Source organism: Coregonus clupeaformis, chromosome 21, assembly GCF_020615455.1.
Source record: "Coregonus clupeaformis isolate EN_2021a chromosome 21, ASM2061545v1, whole genome shotgun sequence".
In the NCBI taxonomy this organism is placed as follows: domain Eukaryota; kingdom Metazoa; phylum Chordata; class Actinopteri; order Salmoniformes; family Salmonidae; genus Coregonus; species Coregonus clupeaformis.
In genome coordinates, this window is record NC_059212.1 from 22,158,063 (window position 1) to 22,178,996 (window position 20,934).

The 20,934-nt window shown below is 45.0% G+C and overlaps 1 protein-coding gene across 3 annotated transcripts in view; it reads right to left on the reverse strand.

Moving 5' to 3' along the window:
- The window catches only part of si:ch211-106h4.4 (MAM and LDL-receptor class A domain-containing protein 1), a 64,426-nt gene that overhangs the window by 9,475 nt on the left and 34,017 nt on the right, over positions 1-20,934 (reverse strand). For all 3 annotated transcript variants that reach the window (XM_045206251.1, XM_045206250.1, XM_045206249.1), the window contains 18 exons: positions 20,791-20,920; positions 20,627-20,705; positions 20,288-20,449; positions 20,062-20,187; positions 18,993-19,208; positions 18,596-18,715; positions 18,275-18,436; positions 17,761-17,852; positions 17,311-17,478; positions 16,889-17,189; positions 16,538-16,631; positions 16,120-16,279; positions 15,734-15,839; positions 14,313-14,456; positions 13,723-13,910; positions 11,904-12,069; positions 10,892-11,110; positions 10,374-10,552 (listed from right to left, as the gene is read on the reverse strand). In XM_045206251.1, the coding sequence (XP_045062186.1) occupies positions 10,374-10,552; positions 10,892-11,110; positions 11,904-12,069; positions 13,723-13,910; positions 14,313-14,456; positions 15,734-15,839; positions 16,120-16,279; positions 16,538-16,631; positions 16,889-17,189; positions 17,311-17,478; positions 17,761-17,852; positions 18,275-18,436; positions 18,596-18,715; positions 18,993-19,208; positions 20,062-20,187; positions 20,288-20,449; positions 20,627-20,705; positions 20,791-20,920 (2,812 nt within the window). The remainder of the gene's footprint in view (positions 1-10,373; positions 10,553-10,891; positions 11,111-11,903; positions 12,070-13,722; positions 13,911-14,312; positions 14,457-15,733; positions 15,840-16,119; positions 16,280-16,537; positions 16,632-16,888; positions 17,190-17,310; positions 17,479-17,760; positions 17,853-18,274; positions 18,437-18,595; positions 18,716-18,992; positions 19,209-20,061; positions 20,188-20,287; positions 20,450-20,626; positions 20,706-20,790; positions 20,921-20,934) is intronic.

A 20,934-nucleotide genomic window follows, 5' to 3' on the forward strand; every position in this document is an offset into this window, starting at 1 on the left:
CCTAAACCTCAACTAAATCTTGTAATGAATAATGTGGAAATTGAGGATTTTAAACTGTCATGGTCAAAACATATTGATACAACAGTAGCTAAGATGGGGAGAAGTCTGTCCATAATAAAGCGCTCCTCTGCCTTCTTAACAGCACTATCAAAAAGGCAGGTCCTACAGGCCCTAGTTTTGTTGCACCTGGACTACTGTTCAGTCGTGTGGTCAGGTGCCACAAAGAGGGACTTAGGAAAATTGCAATTGGCTCAGAACAGGGCAGCACAGCTGGCCCTTGGATGTACACAGAGAGCTAACATTAATAATATGCATGTCAATCTCTCCTGGCTCAAAGTGGAGGAGAGATTGACTTCATCACTACTTGTATTTGTGAGAGGTTTTGAGATGTTGAATGCACCGAGCTGTATGTTTGAACTACTGGCACACAGCTCGTACACCCATGCATACCACACAAGACATGCTACCAGAGCGGTCTTCACAGTCCCCAAATCCAGAACAGTCTATGGGAGGCGCACAGTACTACATAGCGCCATGACTACATGGAACTCTATTCCACATCAAGTAACTCATGCAAGCAGTAAAATTAGATTTAAAAAACAGATAAAAATACACCTTATGGAACAGCGGGGCCTGTGAAGCAACACAAACATAGGCACAGACACATGCATACACACACACAATAACATACCCACTATACACACGTACATATGGATTTTGTGTTGTAGATATGTAGTAGTAGAGTAGGGGCCTGAGGGCACATACTTAATGTTTTTCAAATTGTATAACTGCCTTAATCTTGCTGGACCCCATGAAGAGTAAATGCTAATGGGGATCCATAATAAATACAAATACACAGGGAGTACCAGTACCAGACCAATGTGCAGAGGTACAAGGTACTTGAGCAGCAAATTATGAGTGTAAAAGTGAGTGTGTGTGAGTGTGCGTTTGTGTATGTATGTTTGTTTTGTAGTGTCGGTATGTGTGTGTGTGTTACAGTGGGTAAAAAAAGTATTTAGTCAGCCACCAATTGTGCAAGTTCTCCCACTTAAAAAGATGAGAGAGGCCTGTAATTTTCATCATAGGTACACGTCAACTATGACAGACAAATTGAGATTATTTTTTCTCCAGAAAATCACATTGTATGATTTTTTATGAATTTATTTGCAAATTATGGTGGAAAATAAGTATTTGGTCACCTACAAACAAGCAAGATTTCTGGCTCTCACAGACCTGTAACTTCTTCTTTAAGAGGCTCCTCTGTCCTCCACTCGTTACCTGTATTAACGGCACCTGTTTGAACTTGTTATCAGTATAAAAGACACCTGCCCACAACCTCAAACATTCACACTCCAAACTCCACTATGGCCAAGACCAAAGAGCTGTCAAAGGACACCAGAAACAAAATTGTAGACCCGCACCAGGCTGGGAAGACTGAATCTGCAATAGGTAAGCAGCTTGGTTTGAAGAAATCAACTGTGGGAGCAATTATTAGGAAATGGAAGACATACAAGACCACTGATAATCTCCCTCGATCTGGGGCTCCACGCAAGATCTCACCCCGTGGGGTCAAAAAGATCATTCAAAAAAATCCCAGAACCACACGGGGGGACCTAGTGAATGACCTGCAGAGAGCTGGGACCAAAGTAACAAAGCCTACCATCAGTAACACACTACGCCGCCAGGGACTGAAATCCTGCAGTGCCAGACGTGTCCCCCTGCTTAAGCCAGTACATGTCCAGGCCCGTCTGAAGTTTGCTAGAGTGCATTTGGATCCAGAAGAGGATTGGGAGAATGTCATATGGTCAGATGAAACCTAAATATAACTTTTTGGTAAAAACTCAACTCGTCGTGTTTGGAGGACAAAGAATGCTGAGTTACATCCAAAGAACACCATACCTACTGTGAAGCATGGGGGTGGAAACATCATGCTTTGGGGCTGTTTTTCTGCAAAGGGACCAGGACGACTGATCCGTGTAAAGGAAAGAATGAATGGGGCCATGTATCGTGAGATTTTGAGTGAAAACCTCCTTCCATGAGCAAGGGCATTGAAGATGAAACGTGGCTGGGTCTTTCAGTATGACAATGATCCCAAACACACCGCCCGGGCAACGAAGGAGTGGCTTCGTAAGAAGCATTTCAAGGTCCTGGAGTAGCCTAGCCAGTCTCCAGATCTCAACCCCATAGAAAATCTTTGGAGGGAGTTGAAAGTCCGTGTTGCCCAGCGACAGCCCCAAAACATCACTGCTCTAGAGGAGATCTGCATGGAGGAATGGGCCAAAATACCAGCAACAGTGTGTGAAAACCTTGTGAAGACTTACAGAAAACGTTTGACCTGTGTCATTGCCAACAAAGGGCATATAACAAAGTATTGAGAAAATTTTGTTATTGACCAAATACTTATTTTCCACCATAATTTGCAAATAAATTCATAAAAAATCATACAATGTGATTTTCTGGATTTTTTTTTCTCATTTTGTCTGTCATAGTTGACGTGTACCTATGATGAAAATTACAAGCCTCTCTCATCTTTTTAAGTGGGAGAACTTGCGCAATTGGTGGCTGACTAAATACTTATTTTCCCCACTGTATATGTGTGTGTGTGTGCGTGTGCGTGTGTATGTAGTGTTTGAATGTGTGAGGGATTTGTGTGGGAGTGACAGTTTAGTGTGAGTTAGTGTGTATATGTGACCCGTTTCAAGAAGCTAGGCATACAGTTGAAGTCGTAAGTTTACATACACCTTAGCCAAATACATTTAAACTCAGTTTTTCACAATTCCTGACATTTAGTCCTAGTAAAATTCCCTGTCTTAGGTCAGTTAGGATCACCACTTTATTTTAAGAATGTGAAATGTCAGAATAATAGTGATTTATTTCAGCTTTTATTTCTTTCATCACATTCCCAGTGGGTCAGAAGTTTACATACACTCAAATAGTATTTGGTAGCATTGCCTTTAAATTGTTTAACTTGGGTCAAACATTTCAGTTAGCCTTCCACAAGCTTCCCACAATAAGTTGGGTGAATTTTGGCCCATTCCTCTTGACAGAGCTCGTGTAACTGAGTCAGGTTTGTAGCCTCCTTGCTCGCACACACTTTTTCAGTTCTGCCCACAAATGTTCTATAGGATTGAGGTCAGGGCTTTGTGATGGCCACTCCAATACCTTGACTTTGTTGTTTTTAAGCAATTTTGCCACAACTATGGAAGTATGCTTGGGGTCATTGTCCATTTGGAAGACCTATTTGCGACCAAGCTTTAACTTCCTCACTGATGTCTTCAGATGTTGCTTCATTATATCCACATAATGTTCCTTCCTCATGATGCCATCTATTTTGTGAAGTGCACCAGTCCCTCCTGCAGCAAAGCACCCCCAAAGCATGAAGCTGCCACCCCCGTGCTTCACGGTTGGGATTGTGTTCTTCGGCTTGCAAGCAGACCCCTTTTTCCTCCAAACATAACGATGGTCATTATGGCCAAACAGTTCTATTTTTGTTTCATCAGACCAGAGGACATTTCTCCAAAAAGTATGATCTTTGTCCCATGTGCAGTTGCAAACCGTAGTCAGGCTTTTTTATGGCGGTTTTGGAGCAGTGGCTTCTTCCTTGCTGAGCGGCCTTTCAGGTTATGTTGATATAGGACTTGTTTTACTGTGGATAGAGATACTTTTGTACCTGTTTCCTCCAGCATCTTCACAAGGTCCTTTGCTGTTGTTCTGGGATTGATTTGCACTTTTCGCACCAAAGTACATTCATCTCTAGGAGACAGAACAGTTTATACTTGCGTACTATTGTTTGTACAGATGAACGTGGTACCTTCAGGTGTTTGGAAATTGCTCCCAAGGATGAACCAGAGTTGTGGAGGTCTACCATTTTTTTCTGAGGTCTTGGCTAATTTCTTTTGATTTTCCCATGATGACAAGCAAGAGGCAATTAGTTTGAAGGTACAGTGAGGGAAAAAAGTATTTGATCCCCTGCTGATTTTGTACGTTCGCCCACTGACAAAGAAATGATCAGTCTATAATTTTAATGGTAGGTTTATTTGAACAGTGAGAGACAGAAAAACGCATGTCAAAAATTTTATAAATTGATTTGCATTTTAATGAGGGAAATAAGTATTTGACCCCCTCTCAATCAGAAAGATTTCTGGCTCCCAGGTGTCTTTTATACAGGTAACGAGCTGAGATTAGGAGCACACTCTTAAAGGGAGTGCTCCTAATCTCAGCTTGTTACCTGTATAAAAGACACCTGTCCACAGAAGCAATCAATCAATCACATTCCAAACTCTCCACCATGGCCAAGACCAAAGAGCTCTCCAAGGATGTCAGGGACAAGATTGTAGACCTACACAAGGCTGGAATGGGCTACAAGACCATCGCCAAGCAGCTTGGTGAGAAGGTGACAACAGTTGGTGCGATTATTCGCAAATGGAAGAAACACAAAATAACTGTCAATCTCCCTCGGCCTGGGGCTCCATGCAAGATCTCACCTCGTGGAGTTGCAATGATCATGAGAACGGTGAGGAATCAGCCCAGAACTACACGGGAGGATCTTGTCAATGATCTCAAGGTAGCTGGGACCATAGTCACGAAGTAAACAATTGGTAACACACTACGCCGTGAAGGACTGAAATCCTGCAGCGCCCGCAAGGTCCCCCTGCTCAAGAAAGAACATATACAGCCCGTTTGATGTTTGCCAATGAACATCTGAATGATTCAGAGGAGAACTGGCTGAAAGTGTTGTGGTCAGATGAGACCAGAATCGAGCTCTTTGGCATCAACTCAACTCGCCATGTTTGGAGGAGGAAGAATGCTGCCTATGACCCCAAGAACACCATCCCCACCGTCAAACATGGAGGTGGAAACATTATACTTTGGGGGTGTTTTTCTGCTAAGGGGACAGAACAACTTCACCGCATCAAAGGGACGATGGACGGGGCCATGTACCGTCAAATCTTGGGTGAGAACCTCCTTCCCTCAGCCAGGGCATTGAAAATTGGTCGTGGATGGGTATTCCAGCATGACAATGACCCAAAACACACGGCCAAGGCAACAAAGGAGTGGCTCAAGAAGAAGCACATTAAGGTCCTGGAGTAGCCTAGCCAGTCTCCAGACCTTAATCCCATAGAAAATCTGTGGAGGGAGCTGAAGGTTAGAGTTGCCAAACGTCAGCCTCGAAACCTTAATGACTTGGAAAAGATCTGCAAAGAGGAGTGGGACAAAATCCCTCCTGAGATGTGTGCAAACCTGGTGGCCAACTACAAGAAACGTCTGACCTCTGTGATTGCCAACAAGGGTTTTGCGACCAAGTACTAAGTCATGTTTTGCAGAAGGGTTAAATACTTATTTCCCTCATTAAAATGCAAATAAATTTATAACATTTTTGACATGCGTTTTTCTGGATTTTTTTGTTGTTATTCTGTCTCTCACTGTTCTTTTTTCCCTCACTGTAGGCCTTGAAATACATCCACAGGTAGACCTCCAATTGACTCAAATGATGTCAATTAGCCTATCAGTAGCTTCTAAAGCCATGACATCATTTTCTGGAATTTTCCAAGCTGTTTAAAGGCACAGTCAATTTAGTGTATGTAAACTTCTGACCCACTGGAATTGTGTTACAGTGAATTATAAGTGAAATAATCTGTCTGTAAACAATTGTTGGAATAATTACTTGTGTCATGCACAAAGTAGATGTCCTAAGCGACTTGCCAAAACTATAGTTTGTTAACAAGAAATGTGTGGAGTGGTTGAAAAGCGAGTTTTATTGACTCCAACCTAAGTGTATGTAAACTTCCGACTTCAACTGTATGTCGCACGTCACTACTTCACAGGAGAGGCATTTGAACATCATTTTGCAGAGAGGTGAGTTCGGATTGGTCTGCCATGTAGCACGCTTCTGTAACATGAGCTGCTCAGTAAGTGTAGATAATCCTTGCTACCGCAGTCTTTTTGAAAGATATAATGCCAAGAGTATATAATTATAACACATAATAATATTATAACAAGGCACCTGTAAATTGAAATGCGTTCCAGGTGACTACCTCATGAAGCTGGTTGAGAGAATGCCAAGAGTGTGCAAAGCTATCATCAAGGGAAAGGGTGGCTATTTGAAGAATCTCAAATATAACATATATTTTGATTTGTTTAACACTTTTTGGGTTACTACATGATTCCATATATGTTATTTCATAGTTGTGATGTCTTCAATATTATTCTACAATGTAAACAATTGTAAAAATAAAGAAAAACCCTTGAATGAGTAGGTGTGTCCAAACTTTTGACTGGTAGTGTATGTTTCTAATTTTGTCAGAAAGTCGTTTTCATTGTAAGTTAAAGCGTACTGTTCGCTAGCTAGCGAACGTTAGCTTGCTGGCTCGCTAGCTAACGTTACTTGTATGATCTGTGTAGTAATATTATTTGAAACTCAGAAAGCCATTTGTATTGCTAGTTATAGGCTAATGTTAGCTAGCTAGCTAACATTGAACGTAGTTGGTTAGCTTTAGCTATTCATAGTCCAGCATTTCACACATGGTGGCTAGTTATGACAATTTTTTTGTACTGTAGCTATGGGTTGGGAATATGGTTCATTGTTTAGCTAGCTAGCTACATGTCTAAACAAAAGACTCCACTTCGCCCGATGGTTAGATGCCCCATCAAGTTAGCCAGGTGTGTCTAGCGGTGATTACGGCAATCTATTGTATTTCATGAACATGTGTACATGTCTAGACAACAGTGACCCATCCACTTATCTAGATGTGGCTGGGGGGTGGTTATAGCATTTCTTTCACATGACTCATCAATTTAACATTTGTTTTTGGGTAAGCATCACCTAATAATTATAAAATATTTATACAATATTTTTATCTGGACACTTTCAAAATCAGATTAGGCTATAGTCCAAGGACTAGAGAAAGTGTATTTTTACCTGGAGTTTTTCCTTATTATAGGCTACTACTTTTAGCACTTTTAGTCTTGAAATCTTTGGTTGTTTAATACAGTACCTTACTCACTCTGTTTAGCACATGGCCTCATGTGAATCCTTAAAGAGGTGGGTGGGGCTAAGGCTTAAGAGGGTGTGAACGATGCTGAATAGGTGTAGACTCAGAACAGCTCTCCAGTAGGTATCCCAAAACATTCAAGGGCCATTTTCTCAAAAGTGGGGTTACAAGTTTATCAACTTTCAAAGCATAATTACTTAATTGTTCCTCAACTGCAGTGTATGATATACCATGTTGTAGCTCTGAGTCTCTACTTATATCCAATGTAAAAAACGCAATTTCAAATGTTGCTACATAGGACCAAATCGAGGCGGTTGGTCACATATATGGTATGTAAATAAAGTCTAGCGAGTGTGCGTAGGGTCAGTGCAAGATGGAGTCAGTGCATATAGTTCGGGTACCATTAATTGACTATTGACTATTTAGCAGTCTGGCTATTTAGCAGTCTTATGGCTTGAGGGTAGAAGCTGTCTCTGAGACTGTTGGTCCGAGAGCCGATGCTCTGGTACCGTTTGCCGGTGGTAGCAGAGTGAACAGTCTATGGCTTGGGTGGCTGGAGTCTTTGGCAATTTTTTTCACCGCCTGATATAGAGGTCCTGGATGGCAGGGAGCTCGGCCCCAGTGATGTACTGGGCTGTCCGCACCACTCTTAGTAGCGCTTTGCGGTCAAGGGTGGTGAAATTGCCATACCAAGCGGTGATGCAACCAGTCAAGATGCTCTCGATGGTGCAGCTGTAGAACATTTTGAGGATCTGAGGGCCCATGCCAAATCTTTTCAGCCTCCTGAGGGGGAAAAGGTGCTGCCGAGCCCTCTTCACAACTGTGAGGGTGTGTGGACCATGTTAAGTCCTTAGCGATGTGGACGCCAAGGAACTTAAAGCTCTCGACCCGCTCCACAACAGCCCCATAGATGTGGATGGGGGCGTGCTCTCCCCTCTTTCTCCTATAGTCCACGATCAGCTCCTTGGTCTTACTGACATTGAGGGAGATGATGTTGTCCTGGTCTCTGAACTCCTCCCTGTAGGTTGACTCATCGCAGTCGGTGATCAGGCCTACCACCGTCATGTCGTCAGAAATCTTGATGATTGTGTTGGGAGTCGTGCGCAGCATTGCAGTTGTGGATGAACAGGGAATACAGGAGAGGACTAAGCACACACCCCTGAAGGGCCCCTGTGTTGAGGGTCAGTGAGGCGGAGATGTTGTTGCCTACCCTCACCACCTGGGGCTGACCCGTCAGGAAGTCCAGGATCCAGTTGCAGAGGGAGGGGTTCAGTCCCAGGGTCCCTAGCTTGGTGATGAACTTGTAGGGGACTATGGTGTTGACCTCTGAGCTGTAGTCTATGAACAGAATTCTCACATAGCTATTTCCCCTCTTGTACAGGTGGGAGAGGGCAGTGTGAAGTGCAATTCAGATTGAGTCATTTTTGGATCTTTTGGGGCGGTATGCGAATTGGAGTGGGTCTAGGGTGTCTGGGATGATGGTGTTGATGTGTGTCATGACCAGCCTTTCAAAGCACTTCATAATTACATTTAGGCTAATTACCTTGGAGCTCTTGGGGACAGGGGCAATGGTGGTCAGCTTGAAACATGTTGGGATTACAGACTGGGACAAGGAGAGATTGAAAATGTCCATGAAGACACCTGTGAAGACACCTGCCAGCTGGTCTGCTTTGAGAACGCACCCTGGTATTCCTTCTGCCTTGTAATTGTTTAAACATTTTGCTCACTTCGGCTACGGATAGCGAGATCACATAGTCATCCGGAAAAGCAGGGGCTTTCACGCGAGGCACAGTGTTATATTCCTTGAAGTGAGCATAAAAGGTATTTCACTTGTTTGGGAGTTCTGTGTTGCTGGGCAGCTCATGGCTGGGTTTCCCTTTGTAATCTGTTATCGTCTGCAAGCCCTGCCAATTACGACAAGCATCGTAGCCGGTTAAATGGGATTCCACTTTCCTCCTATATTGTCCTTTTGCATGTTTGATGTCTCGTCGGAGGTCGTAGTGGGATTTCTTGTATGTGTCCATGTCTGTGTCCCATTCTTTGTAAGCAGTAGCTCTTTAGCCCAGTGCGGATGTTGCTTGTAATCCATGGTTTTTGGTTGGGATGCGTTCTTATAGTCACTGTGGGCATCCTGTTTTGTTTGTAAACAGGATGCAGGAGAATGGAGTCATGGTCATACTTGCCGAAGAGAGGACGAGGGTGTGCCTTGTATGCGTTTCTAGGGGTAGATTACAAGTGGTCTAGAGGTTTAGCGCCCCTAGTGGCGCAGGAGACATGTTGGTAGAAGTGCTGCCTCTGGATGAGCGGTTTCTTGTTTGTTTATGGCCCCATACAGTTCGTTGATTGCCAGGGTGGTGTTGGCCTGAGGAGGAATGTAGACAGCTGTGATAGTTACGGATGAGAACTCTCTTGGTAGATAAAAGGGTCTGGAGCTCGTTCTATATCAGGTGAGAAAAAGCTAGAGATTTCCTTCACACTTGAAGCAGCACACCAGTTGTTATTTATGAAAAACACACACTGCCTCCTTTCATTTTCCCCGATGCCGCCGTCCGATCCTGCCACTGCATGGAGAATCCACAGAGTACTACGAGCATAGCGTCATCATCCAGCCATGTTTCAGTAAGACATATTAAATTGCAGCTTTTCAAGTCTCTATTATAGGAGACTCTCGAATGAAGCTCATCCATCTTGTTCTCGGAGTGACTGGACATTTGCCAATAGAACGGAGGGGAGCACCGTTCGGTTTCCTCTTCGACCTCAATTTGACTAGGACTCCACCTCGTCTCCTGCGTTTATGCCTCCGGCCTTTTGGTATCCCATGGAACAAAGGAGTAGGGTCCGGTATGAACAGGGGAACAGTTGAAGTCGTATTTGAAGTCAAAATCAAGGTTACTAACTGTCGATCTGATTTCCAGAAGTGCTTGGCGGTCATATTTGATAATAGTATGAACCTTCTGTACAAGAAAAGTAAAGGTAAACATGAAAAAAGCCACTAAATAGAAAAGTTGGGTTGGAGCTCGTAAGATGTTGCCCTTCTCCTTTGGCACTATCTTTGTTCATTAGTTGACAAGTTGAATCAGGTGTGCTAGCTGTGGAATAGTTCAAATACATGGAATGGCTGGGGGTCCCAGAGGAGAGGATTGAAAACCCCTGATATAGTTATATGGATGCAGCAAGGACCATTTCTATTAATCTGAGCCTTAATGACTCAACAAATCAATTCTACTAAAAAATATTGGATTGGATAACCAGGATAATTTGCAGGATGTGTTATGCTGGAGGAGGATGGGAATAGAAACTAAAACCATTGTGTTTCGACGCATAGCAATCATCAGTGTGTTTGGTCTAGGATGGCATCCCACAGCGTCAAGATGGGCTCACCCTGTAATCTTCCCTGTCCAGCTGCAGCGTTGCCTGGGCAAACCTCCACAGAGCCCCCTGGTCCTCTGAGTGGGACAGCAGCTTTACCTGGCTCCCTTGTTCACTCCACTGGTACACATTCAGCGTCCCCATGCCCCTCCCGGACATGTGGTACCACAGCTGAAGACACACCCCTTTACCTACACCACAAACAGACAGACAGGTAACACATCCTTATTCAGTGTTCCATAGGGATCTGCTCAAAGGTAGTACACTATACGTGAGTGAAATAATAGGGTATGGTTTGAGACAAAACCTCTGTCATCTGTAGTAGATTGCTGCCAGTCTATGATTGCATTCCAATTCTCTCAAAGTGTGCACTTGTACACTCTTCCCCATGCAATGAATAGCATTGGGGTTGGCATGGGTTTACACCAATCTTCCACTAGTCCTTTCCTTTTAGTTCCACGAAGTGAAGTGAACAAGTGCACACTTAGAGCAGAAGGGTAGAGAAACAGGACGCAGGATATCTCTTTCACCTGCAGGGAACAGTGGGGAGGCCATCCTGGCTGTCTGTCCAGGCTGGTCAATCCCTGATGAGGGCAGGTAGAAGTAGTGTCCAGTGGCGGTGTTGGTGGTGTGGTCGTAGTCCGGACCGGTGTTAGGGTTAGGGGTGGACCCCGACCCCCTGACCCAGTCACCGTCATCATCAGCCTGCTGAAGCCAGTTACAACTGCTCTCCTCAAAGTCACACAGGTCTGGAAGGTAAAACATATTTAAAGATATACAACATATATACACTATATGCCAGGAGAACGCTACCTGCCCGAAAGCATAGTGCCAATTGTAAGTTTGGTGGAGGAGGAATAATGGTCTGGGGCTGTTTTTCATGGTTCAGGCTCCTTAGTTCCAGTGAAGGGAAATCTTAATGCTACAGCGTACAATGACATTCTAGACGATACTGTGCTTCCAACTTTGTGGCAACAGTTTGGGAAAGGTCCTTTTCTGTTTCAGCATGACAATGCCCCCATGCACAAAGCAAGGTCCATACAGAAATGGTTTGTCGAGATCGGTGTGGAAGAACTTGACTGGCCTGCACAGAGTCCTGACAACCCATCGAACACCTTTGGGATGAATTGGAACGCCGACTGCGAGCCAGGCCTAATTGCCCAACATCAGTGCCCGACCTCACTAATGCTCTTGTGGCTGAATGGATGCAAGTCCCCGCAGCAATGTTCCAACATCTAGTGGAAAGCCTTCCCAGAAGAGTGGAGGTTGTTATAGCAGCAAAGAGGGGACCAACTCCATATTAAAGCCCATGATAATGGAATGAGATGTTCGATGAGCAGGTGTCCACATACTTTTGATCATGTAGTGTATCAACATATACAAAATATACTGTATATCAACATATACTTAAAGATATACAGGTATATCAACATATAAAAAGTCACACAAACAAACAAACAAATGCATGCTAAGACTTGTATCAGAGTACACCAGTAAGAAGAGTTTACTAAGTGTACAGAATGAAGTTATGATGAAGTGTACCTGATGGGGCGCAGGGTCCCACGGTGAAGGTGACATCATCGATGGCGATGTCCCCCGCCTCTCCGCCCACCGAGGCCTCTAACACCACCTGGTGGACTTCCTGTAAGGTCACATGACTCTGAGCCAGCAGCCACTCATCCCCCTGAGTGCGACCCCTGTACCACACCTATAGATAAAGACAGAAGAGCAGGTAGTTGATGGCTCTAAATCACTGATCTAGGGTCAGATATTAGCTATACACTACCAGTCAAAAGTTTGGACACACCTACTCATTCAAGGGTTTTTCTTTATTTGTAAAACATTTTACATTGTAGAATAATAGTGAAGACATCAACACTATTAAAGAACACAATTGGAATCATGTAGTAACCAAAAATGTGTTAAACAAATCAAAATATATTTTATATTTGAGATTCTTCAAATAGCTACCCTTTGCCTTGATGACAGCTTTGCACACTCTTGGCATTCTCTCAACCAGCTTCATGAGGTAGTCACCTGGAATGCATTTCAATTAACAGGTGTGCCTTGTTAAAAGTTAATTTGTGGAATTTCTTTCCTTCTTAATGCGTTTTGAGCCAATCAGTTGTGTTGTGACAAGGTAGGGGGGATATACAGAAGATAGCCCTATTTGGTAAAAGACCAAGTCCATATTATGGCAAGAACAGCTCAAATAAGCAAAGAGAAACGACAGTCCATCATTACTTTAAGACATGAAGGTCACTCAATACGGAACATTTCAAGAATTTTGAAAGTTTCTTCAAGTGCAGTCGCAAAAACCATCAAGCGCTATGATGAAACTGGCTCTCATGAGGACTGCCACAGGAATGTAAGACCCAGAGTTACCTCTGCTGCAGAGGATAAGTTCATTAGAGTTACCAGCCTCAGAAATTGCAGCCCAAATAAATGCTTCACAGAGTTCAAGTAAAAGACACATCTCAACATCAACTGTTCAGAGGGGACTGTGTGAATCAGGCCTTCATGGTCGACTTGCTGCAAAGAAACCACTACTAAAAGACACCAATAAGAAGAAGAGACCTGCTTGGGCCAAGAAACACGAGCAATGGACATTAGACCAGTGGAAATGTGTCCTTTGGAGATTTTTGATTCAAACTGTCTTTGTTAGACGCGGTGTGGGTGAACGGATGATCTCCGCATGTGTAGTTCCCACCGTAAAGCATGGAGGAGGTGGTATTATGGTGTGGGGGTGCTTTGCTGGTGACACTGTCTGTGATTTATTTAGAATTCAAGGCACAGTTAACCAGCATGGCTACCACAGCATTCTGCAGCGATACGCCATCCCATCTGGTTTGGGCTTAGTGGGACTATCATTTGTTTTTCAACAGGACAATGACCCAACACACCTCCAGGCTGTATAAGGGCTATTTTACCAAGAAGGAGAGTGATGGAGTGCTGCATCAGATTACCTAGCCTCCACAATCCCCCGACTTCAACCCAATTGGGATGAGTCGGACGGCAGAGTGAAGGAAAAGCAGCCAACAAGTGCTCAGCATATGTGGGAACTCCTTCAAGACTGTTAGAAAAGCATTCCAGGTGAAGCTGGTTGAGAGAATGCCAAGAGTGTGCAAAGCTGTCATCAAGGCAAAGGGTGGCTATTTGAAGAACCTCAAATATAAAATATATTTCGATTTGTTTGACACTTTTTTTGGTTACATTATTTCATGTCGTCACTATTATTCTACAATGTAAAAAATAGTAAAAATAAAGAAAAACCATTGAATGAGTAGGTGTGTCCACATTTTTAAAGACAGGGGAGAAGGTAGATGTTACCCCTAATCTCTGATCGAGGGTCTGTTCATACCATTGTTCCTAGCCGGGACTGTGTGGTGTGTAGCACCATCCTGAGTGATCCTACTGTGGGCCCAAACATGTGGTACCAGAATGAGAGGCAGTACCCCTGGGGCCCTGCAGGGGGCAGCAACTGGGACTTCAGCTGAGCAACGCTACCAACGGCGCTGGGAGCAGAGCTCTCGATGTACAGGTAATACCCTAGGAATTAAACAACACACTGATTAAGGAAACCATTGAATTATGCAACAGGTTGGAACCGTTGAAGCAATTGAACACACCCTGCTGAATGCCAACATTAAAAAACGCCAACAGTTCCAACCAGTTACGTTATATTGTCCAGATTTGATGTAATCATGACCATTGGTCACACTACCCCTTTAAAAGTACCAGAAACAGTGAGGGAAGAACCATAGCCTACTATATCGCTAGCATTAAACACTGATGCTGAAAATGTCTTCCATGTAACGCCCAGTAGCTGGTACTTTGAAAATGTATCACACTACACTACCCCTTTAAAGTTCCAGGACAGGGTGTGATTTAATGTACATCATCATGAAATGAATACATTGAGTGGTGATGTGATGCAACTGTGGGACTGACCAGTGGTGGTGGTGTGGTCCCCAGCAGGCCCAGTGTTTGGGGTGTCTGTAGGACCAGACTTCATCTGCCAGTCTTGTTCCTCCTCTGCCCCCTGCACCCAGCCACACAGGTCCCTCTCAAAGGAACAGTCATAGGCAGCCAGGGCTGGGGAGAGAAAAGTAAAATAGTGACGAAATGACATGATGTGGCCTGGGCCCGTATTCATAAAACTTCTCATAGTGCTGACCTAGGATCAGGTCTAGGATCAGGTCCCCCCTGTCTACCTAGTCTTATTCCTTTCAATCGAACGCTGCTAGCACCCGCCCACCCGACTAGAATCACCACTCTCGACGGGTCTGACCTAGAGTATGTGGACAACTACAAATATCTAGGTGTCTGGTTAGACTGTAAACTCAACTTCCAGACTCACATAAAGAATCTCCAATCCAAAGTTAAATCTAGAATCGGCTTCCTATTTCGCAACAAAGCCTCCTTCACTCATGCTGCCAAACATGCCCTCGTAAAACTGACTATCCTACCGATCCTTGACTTCGGCGATGTCATTTACAAAATAGCCTCCAACACTCTACTCAGCAAATTGGATGTAGTCTATCACAGTGCCATCCGTTTTGTCTCCAAAGCCCCATACACTACCCACCACTGTGACCTGTACGCTCTTGTTGGCTGGTCCTCACTACACGTTCGTCGTCAAACCCACTGGCTCCAGGCCATCTATAAATCACTGCTAGGCAAATCCCCGCCTTATCTTAGCTCATTGGTCACCATAGCAGCACCCACCCGTAGTCTGCGCTCCAGCAGGTATATCTCACTGGTCATTCCCAAAGCCAACACCTCCTTTGGCCTCCATTCCTTCCAGTTCTCTGCTGCCAATGACTGGAACGAATTGCAAAAATCTCTGAAGCTGGAGACTCTTATCTCCCTCAATAACTTTAAGCATCAGTTGTCAGAGCACCTTACCGATCACTGCACCTGTACACAGCCCATCTGAAATTAGCCCACCCAACTACCTCATCCCTATATTGATATTTATTTTGCTCTTTTGCACCCCAGTATCTCTATTTGCACATCATCTCTTGCACATCTAGCATTCCAGTGTTAATACTATTGTAATTATTCTGCACTATAGCCTATTTATTGCCTTACCTCCATAACTTGCTACATTTGCACACACTGTATATATATTTTCTGTTGTATTTCTGACTTTATGTTTTTTTTTTACCCCATATGTAACTCTGTGTTGTTTTTATTGCACTACTTTGCTTTATCTTGGCCAGGTCGCAGTTGTAAATGAGAACCTGTTCTCAACTGGCTTACCTGGTTAAATAAAGGTGAAATAAAGTAAAATAAAAATAAAATTATCTAAAAGGCTAAACTGATCCTAGAACATCTGCACATGTATTGCTAATGCAGTCCTGCCCTACCTGGTGGCTGGTAGGATGTGTCACAGTTGAAGAAGGAGATATCGTCCAGAGCAACAGCACGGGAGACATCTGATAGGCTCTCCCCAGCCCAGCTTCTGAACACTACCTGAGAGGACAGACAATTACATCAGTACAGTCAACTAGCATGCTGTAGGTCCAGAGGTTTCTCCTGATTGCCTGACCTGAGAAGAGAATATTCTCGGCCCTAGTAGACTTTAGTAGTGCCCAGAGTTTTTCCTGGTCTAGTAACATGGTCAGTCAAAAAAAAAAACTCCTTGACCTAAACATGTGGTTTATGACTGAAATACCTTGCCAGTTCAATGTTAGGCCCAATGGAGTCATATAAATAAAGCTAGTAATGGGTATATCTCAGTGGGAACACACACCTTGTAGGGCTGCAGGTGTTGACCTAGAGGCAGGTGCTCTGGGCTCCACTGGGGGGCGGTGGTGAGTGTGCGTGACCATAGAGCTATCTCTTTGCCCTCAGCCTCCTGCAGAAGAACACTCAGAGACCCTACACTTTTACCACGCATCTGGAAGTGAAACCTGGGAGGAACACAGACAGAGACAGAGACAGAGACAGAGACAGAGAGACAGAGAGAGAGAGAGAGAGAGAGAGAGAGAGAGAGAGAGAGAGAGAGAGAGAGAGAGAGAGAGAGAGAGAGAGAGAGAGAGAGGCTCATACATTGTCCGTGAGGCTCGAATATAAAATATTGTTGAATAAAACTGAGGTCAAAATCCACAGGTAGACATCGAAGGCGGGCTCATGGCATCAGCCTACTGGCTGTCCTGTCTGTCACTCACAGTATCTGGCAGTAGGGGGACAAGGATGGGAGGGCGGGACTCTGGAGACGAGCCTCGATTTGGGACTGGCTGAAATTCACTGCCATGTAGTAGCCTATTCACAAAGTAGGAGGCAGAAGGGAAGGGGCTTAAACATGCAATCTGTAACTTTAATTTCCCATCAAAAGTGCTGCTGCTGTTTTCTTCTTGGCCGATTGTGTTAATAGTACCGATCGAGTTGTCACTGGTGAAATGAAAATAACAGAACGCAACTTTATGCTAAATGGTTTTACATGTGCTTCAACTGTTGCCTTGTCATTGGTAGGTGGTTGTGGTCATGTGTACGGTCAGTGTGTGGTCCAGTGTGGTTACCTGTGCCAGTCGTGTGGTCCGTCTCTGGTACTGTGTGGTTACCGGCTTCCTGTCTCTGCCACCTGTTGACGCCCTCGCTGGTGTCACTCCACAGACACTGGTCACTCTCAAACGTACAGGCACTGGTGGTGGGAGGGACTGAGGAAGTGGGTGTGGCTGGAGTAGTGGGAGGGACAGAGGAAGGTGGGTTGACAGGCAGCTGGCTGTTGTTAGGGTCGTGGACACACTCCTTGGAGAAGGAAACATCGTCAACTGCAACCAGACCAATATGGGTTTCTCCTCTCGCATACTGGAATACAATCTGCAGATACACAAGCATACGCACACACACACCAATGAGCCGTCCAATCTGTTATGCAATACATACTAAATAAAATGTGTGTGTGTGTGTTTGTATGTGTGTGTGTGTTGTCCTCTCTGACCTTGCTGTTGACCGGTGAGAACAGTATGACCTCTGCCCTGTGCCAGCTGTAGTCCTGTGATGAGTCTCTGGTCCACAGCACAGTGTCATCAGCCCCATTGTGGTCTGTCCTCAGCCTCACAGTCAGACTGGCCATCTCCTCATCCTGACTGTAGTAGTAGAACCTGACCTGTAGGGGGAGACAGAGAGCAGCGTCTCACTGAGGGAACCACAGACTAGCCAGAGGAGGATACGGAGCTGCTGTTGGTGCATAGAGATGGAAAGAGGGCACATTTCCTATATTTTCCATGATCGATTCTGTGACAGCACAGGCAGCACTATTGCGGGCTAAAACAGTCTTTGTGGCAAATCCGCCCTCTAGCCATCTCTATGTGTTGATGTAACATCCGTGTTCATTGTGAACAATATAGATTGTGATTGACAGAGTCGTTGTGAATGTAGAGAGACTCACGGTGCAGTTGGAGCTGGGTAGCAGAGTGCTGGAGAGCATCTCTGATGTCTGGCGCTTCTCAGTCAGGTGGCTCCCAGGAATCACATAGTGCCCTGAAACATAAAATAATAATAATAATAATAATAATATAATAATAATATGCCATTTAGCAGACGCTTTTATCCAAAGCGACTTACAGTCATGCGTGCATACATTTTTTTGTGTGTATGGGTGGTCCCGGGGATCGAACCCACTACCTTGGCGTTATAAGCGCCGTGCTCTACCAGCTGAGCTACAGAGGACCGAGCTATAAAGACAACCTCGTTCTTACCCGCCTATCACAAAGAACCGGCCCATATCTACAGCACTGACAGTAATGGGGGATGGTCATCTCGGCACCCAGAACTAAATCTCACATGAGCGCTGCTACTCTTTAAATCTGTGATGAAAGACTACAGGGATGGCCATGGGGCAATTCTTGAACTCCCTGATCCACACACTATAATTCATCTCTAAGTGCAGTAGGTGGACCTACCTGCTCCATTGTTTTTGGTGTGATCCCTCGGCGGCCCGTGTTGAGGCCAGGCGCTCTCTCCCTTCTGGAAGGTCCAGTCAGCCCCGGGGGTGTCCACCTCACTCTCCTCCCAGGAGCACAGGCCCTGCTCAAAGCTGCAGTGCCCCGTGTAACCCTGCTTCTCTGGATACACACGGACAGAGGAAAGGGATGACTCAGGATACAACCAACCGATTAGAGCTCTTTGTTATTATTATGTGACCTGGCGAGGAAAAACTCCAGGCCCTTGTTAAAAGCATGAACCAGAGTTTCCCTGCTTACAAAACTGTCCTTCTCACTCACCACAGTCGGCCTCATCAGTCCCATCCCCACAGTCGTCGGTGTAGTCACACACTCGGCTCTGCTCCACACACACACGGTTAGAGCAGGTGAACATTCCGGCTGGACAGGAGTCCTGGGGCTCTGAGGGGGAGAGAAAACATTGTTCATCAAAGACTGCTTCAAATCAGCACTGGAGCAAAGTGAGATTCAATATATATAGCTCCTGTAATAGACAGGTAGTACTATGCTATGCTATGCTATGCTATGCTATGCTATGCTATGCTATGCTATATTCCCCTAAATACAATTGACCACTTAGGATATTGCCATTGTAGTTTATAGCGTAATTGTTTCCCTTCCCCTATAACACAAGTAACACAACCCATGGCTACTGTCACTTTGTGTGTTTGCTGCTCACCAGGCAGACTACAGTTGAGGAAGAGGATGTCGTCGATGGCGATGTCCCCTAGCTGACTGAAGGTCCTGGTGGCCTGGAAGAGCAGGGTGAAGACCTGGGGGGTACGACCCACCGTCACCTCGCCCCGACGCCACGCATCCTCCTGGTCATCCGACCGCCACCACAGAGGAGTGGTCCTGGAGCCCTCCTGTAGAAGCACGCTGAGTTCCCCTATACCTGACAACAAACATAGACATAAACACAAGCATGCACACACACGCACCCATAAACACTAGGACTGTCCATACCAAAAATTAAAACACTAAGCAGACCAAACTCTTTGGTCCTTTAAAAACCTGCTGTATGTAAAACATTGTGTGCTATAGCTTGGGAAATAAATAAATGTGACTCTGGACAACAACATAATGATGTTTGTGTTTTGTGTCCTTGCCACGATACTAACGAGTATCGCCATACTGATATCATCCCGGCCCTAATAAACACGCAGAAACGCAAACATGCACATACAGGTAAACGTATATTGAAAGCAGGTGCTTCCACACAGGTGTAGTTTCTGAGTTAATTAAGCAATTAACATCCCATCATGCTTAGGGTCATGCATAAAAATGCTGGGCAGGTCATTCTTTTGGCTACCATGGCTATGTTCCTATAGGAAGAAAATGCCCCCATCCACAGGGCATGAGTGATCACTGAATGGTTTGATGAGCATGAAAGAAATTTAAACCATATGCCATAGCTGTCTCAGTCACCAGATCTCAACCCAATTGAACACTTATGGGAGATTCTGGAACGGTGCTTAAGACAGCTTTTTCCACACCATCAACAAAACACCAAATGATGTAATTTCTCGTGGAAGAATGATGTCGCATCCCTCCGATAGAGTTCAAGACACTTAGAATCTATACCAAGGTGCATTGAAGCTGTTCTGATGGCTTGTGGTGGCCCAACGCCCTATTAAAGACAGTTTATGTTGGTGTTTCCTTTATTTGGGCAGTTACCAGTACATGCAAGCACGCACAAACATACAGTACTTATTACGCATGCATGCATATGTGTTGGAGCATCTTACCTGTTCCATACACGTGGTAGTAGAACACTAGCAAGCACACAGCACTGGCCTGCTTCATGGCGGGACTCTGCAGCGCTGCAAAGCTGTTCACATCCCCATGGCTAGACTCCACTGCCATGTACCAGCCTGGAGGAACACAGGACAGACAGAGCTGAACTAAAGTAGAACTACAAGGGTAGTGTGTGCGTCTTAAATGTGTGTGTGTGTGTGTGTGTGTGTGTCTTACCCAGCTCAGTGCCCAGGGTGTGGTCTATTGACGGGCCAGTGTTCTCCGTGGTAGTGCCATTCCTGCCCCGTTGCCATGTAAACTGGCCCACACTGACATCCGCCCAATCACAGGTACCGTTCTCAAAGGAGCACCCCACAAAGTCCCCGCTAGTCTCATTGTCTGTCGGGACAGGTGGACATGGGATGAAAGGACATGGAATAGGGTATGGGGGGACCGAAACAGGTGTAGGGTACAAGGGCCAACAGAGAACAGGGACAGTTAGCCTTGTTGCTTTGATTTGCCCATAACCAGTCTACAACTATTGCTATAATGCTTTCCACATTGTTTGTACTGTACCTGGACAAAGCCCTGGCGTTACAGTGATGTCATCAATAGCAATAAATCCATGGTCTCCAGATTCTGCGTCTATCAGCACCTAGACAGACAGGGTTAGAAAGTACACTCAGCTGTGTAGGACCAGTGTGTGAGCTGCTTACAAAGCATTAAACCAGTCACTGTACCTGGAATGGGCCGGACTTCTCCACAGAGCCAGAGAAGCGGGTCCAGTTGGATCCTCCAGATTGGGTCTCAAACAGTAACTCTTGTTTTGTTGGCCCAGAGCGCACAAACACACGCAGCACCCAAGACTCACTGCACAATAAGGA